The following is a 2,077-nucleotide window of genomic DNA, read 5'->3' on the forward strand; positions in this document are numbered from 1 at the left end:
GGCTGCCCGGGTGCGCGGGGCGCTGACACCGGGCCGGGGACACGTGAACGGGCCGGGACACCCGAACCGAGCCGGGACACCGGGGCCGGGACACCCGAACCGAGCCGGGACACCGGGGCCGGGACACCGGACTGGGGACACATGGACGGGGCCGGGACACCGGGGCACAAAATCGGTGCCCTGCAGTGCCAGCCATGCCCGGGGGCTCTGCAGGGGCACCTCCACACCCAGCCCCTGCCTGGGCACCTCCAGCCCCCCCTTGGAGCTGCCAGTGCCCTTGCTACCCCTTTCTGTAAAGGGCTTTTTTCACAAAACCATCACTTTTAAACAAATGCTCAGATCAGAAAGGCAGGAGCTCACAGGAGACGCTGAGGAGGATTAGCAAAGTACAGCCCAGATTAAATAAATATTAACCAAGTATTCCTGGAGGAGATATTCCAACCACTATCTGTGGGTTGGTCTTGGATTTCCTCGAGTTTCTGTGGGTGCGAAGCTGAGGAGCCCAGGCTGGCACCACAAGCCTTCTCCTGGGCTCTGAACGGCCCCTGAGGAGCTCTGGCCGGCCCAGGACAGGGAAGCATCTCCGGGTGATATTTACAGACACAATTCCTGAATCCCCCAGCTGCTTCATTTACAGATTCACAAACAACTATTTCTTTTAGGCTTTGGGGGACTTTTGCCCCAATTTGGGCACTGTTTCTCCCACACGGGGATAAGATCCCAGCAGCACAGCTGGGCTGGGGGCTGCACAGCCGCCCCGGCCCTGGCTCAAAGGCCCCCACCGCCCACACACATGCCATCCCCCTGAGGCCGCAGCACAGGGGCCGGCCCAGAAAAGCCCCTTTAAGGGACACTTCAGGGCGGCCTCGGGAGCCGGGACATTAATTTTAGCCTGGAGCAGTGCCAGGGGCACGGGCAGCTGCTGCGGGCGGGGCCCTGTCCCCGTCCCTGTCGCTGTCCCCAGCGGGCCCAGTCCCGCCCAGCCATGGCCGAGGAGCACGGGGAGCTGGAGGAGCGGATCATCATCAAGGACCAGCACACCAAGGAGATCGACCTGGTCAACAGAGACCCCAAGCACATCAACGAGGACGTGGTGAAGGTAGGGCTGTGCCCCCGCAGCAGCGATCGGGTTTGGGGTCACAGCTCGGGGTGTGCTCGGCTGCACTCAGCCCGTGCTCCGTGTCCCTGTGGCCCCGGCAGGGCTGGGGAGGTGACAGCCCCGCTGGCCGGGTGCAAGCCTGGCTCCAGCTAATGCCACATTTCCCATTCCTTCAATGGGCTCTCCCGTTTCATTGTGGAGTGAAAATTTATGGAGCACCTTCCTTTGCATCAGCAAACTGGCAGCCAAAAAGAATACAGAAATTAAATATCGCCAATTTAAGGGGATATTGGGAAAAGGCTGCTGGCCTTGGAGACACCACAGTGCCAGTGCCTATTGTTTGAGGTGTGTTGTGGTGTTTGTGGAAGGTTGCTCTCCCCAGGGCAGCCCAGAGGTGCAGCGCCCCCAGTTTCCTCCCCCTGTTTCTGACCAAGAGGAATTCCCATTCTAACTCTTGGGCTTCCTCTAGACTCCCTTAGAACTGCAAATAAAATTTGTCTCTGTTAGCAAAGATAATTCCAGCCCAAGGAAGAACAGGAGGAGGTGGAAGGGTTTTGTTAAAACTGTGTTTGTGACTGTCACAGAAGGGACAGCGGGCACAGAGCTTCTCACACGGGCTTTGTTATAGGCTGTGACCTTGACAGCACCGCTGAAACACAAACCTCAATTTGGGCATGAAAACACCATTACAGCTGCAGCCATGGTGTGGTCAAATGGGATGAGCTGTGACAGTGACAGCCATCGCTGGGCTCCCTGCTGGCACCGTGACACCTGCCCTGACAGCTCCTGGCGCCTCAGCATCACCTCCAACACCCGTGCCGCTCCGTGCAGTGCATCCCACTGCCCTGGCCTGGGGTTGGAGAGGTGCCAGCCCAGGGGAGCCCCATCTGCCAGGGCAGCAGGGACCAGCAGAGCCCTCAGCCCGCTCACCCAGGGCAGGCAGTGCTTTGGGGCTCCCCAGCAGACGCAGCCCCGCCC

At 59.8% G+C, this 2,077-nt stretch overlaps 1 protein-coding gene across 1 annotated transcript in view; it reads left to right on the forward strand.

Moving 5' to 3' along the window:
- The first annotated feature begins 943 nt into the window (after positions 1-943).
- The window catches only part of CAV3 (caveolin 3), a 4,706-nt gene continuing 3,572 nt past the window's right edge, over positions 944-2,077 (forward strand). Inside the window, exon 1 of the mRNA XM_005426633.2 lies at positions 944-1,099. Coding sequence (XP_005426690.1) covers positions 986-1,099 — 114 coding nt within the window. The 5' untranslated portion in view covers positions 944-985. The remainder of the gene's footprint in view (positions 1,100-2,077) is intronic.

The sequence above is a fragment of the Geospiza fortis genome, unplaced genomic scaffold (assembly GCF_000277835.1).
Source record: "Geospiza fortis unplaced genomic scaffold, GeoFor_1.0 scaffold128, whole genome shotgun sequence".
NCBI lineage: Eukaryota > Metazoa > Chordata > Aves > Passeriformes > Thraupidae > Geospiza > Geospiza fortis.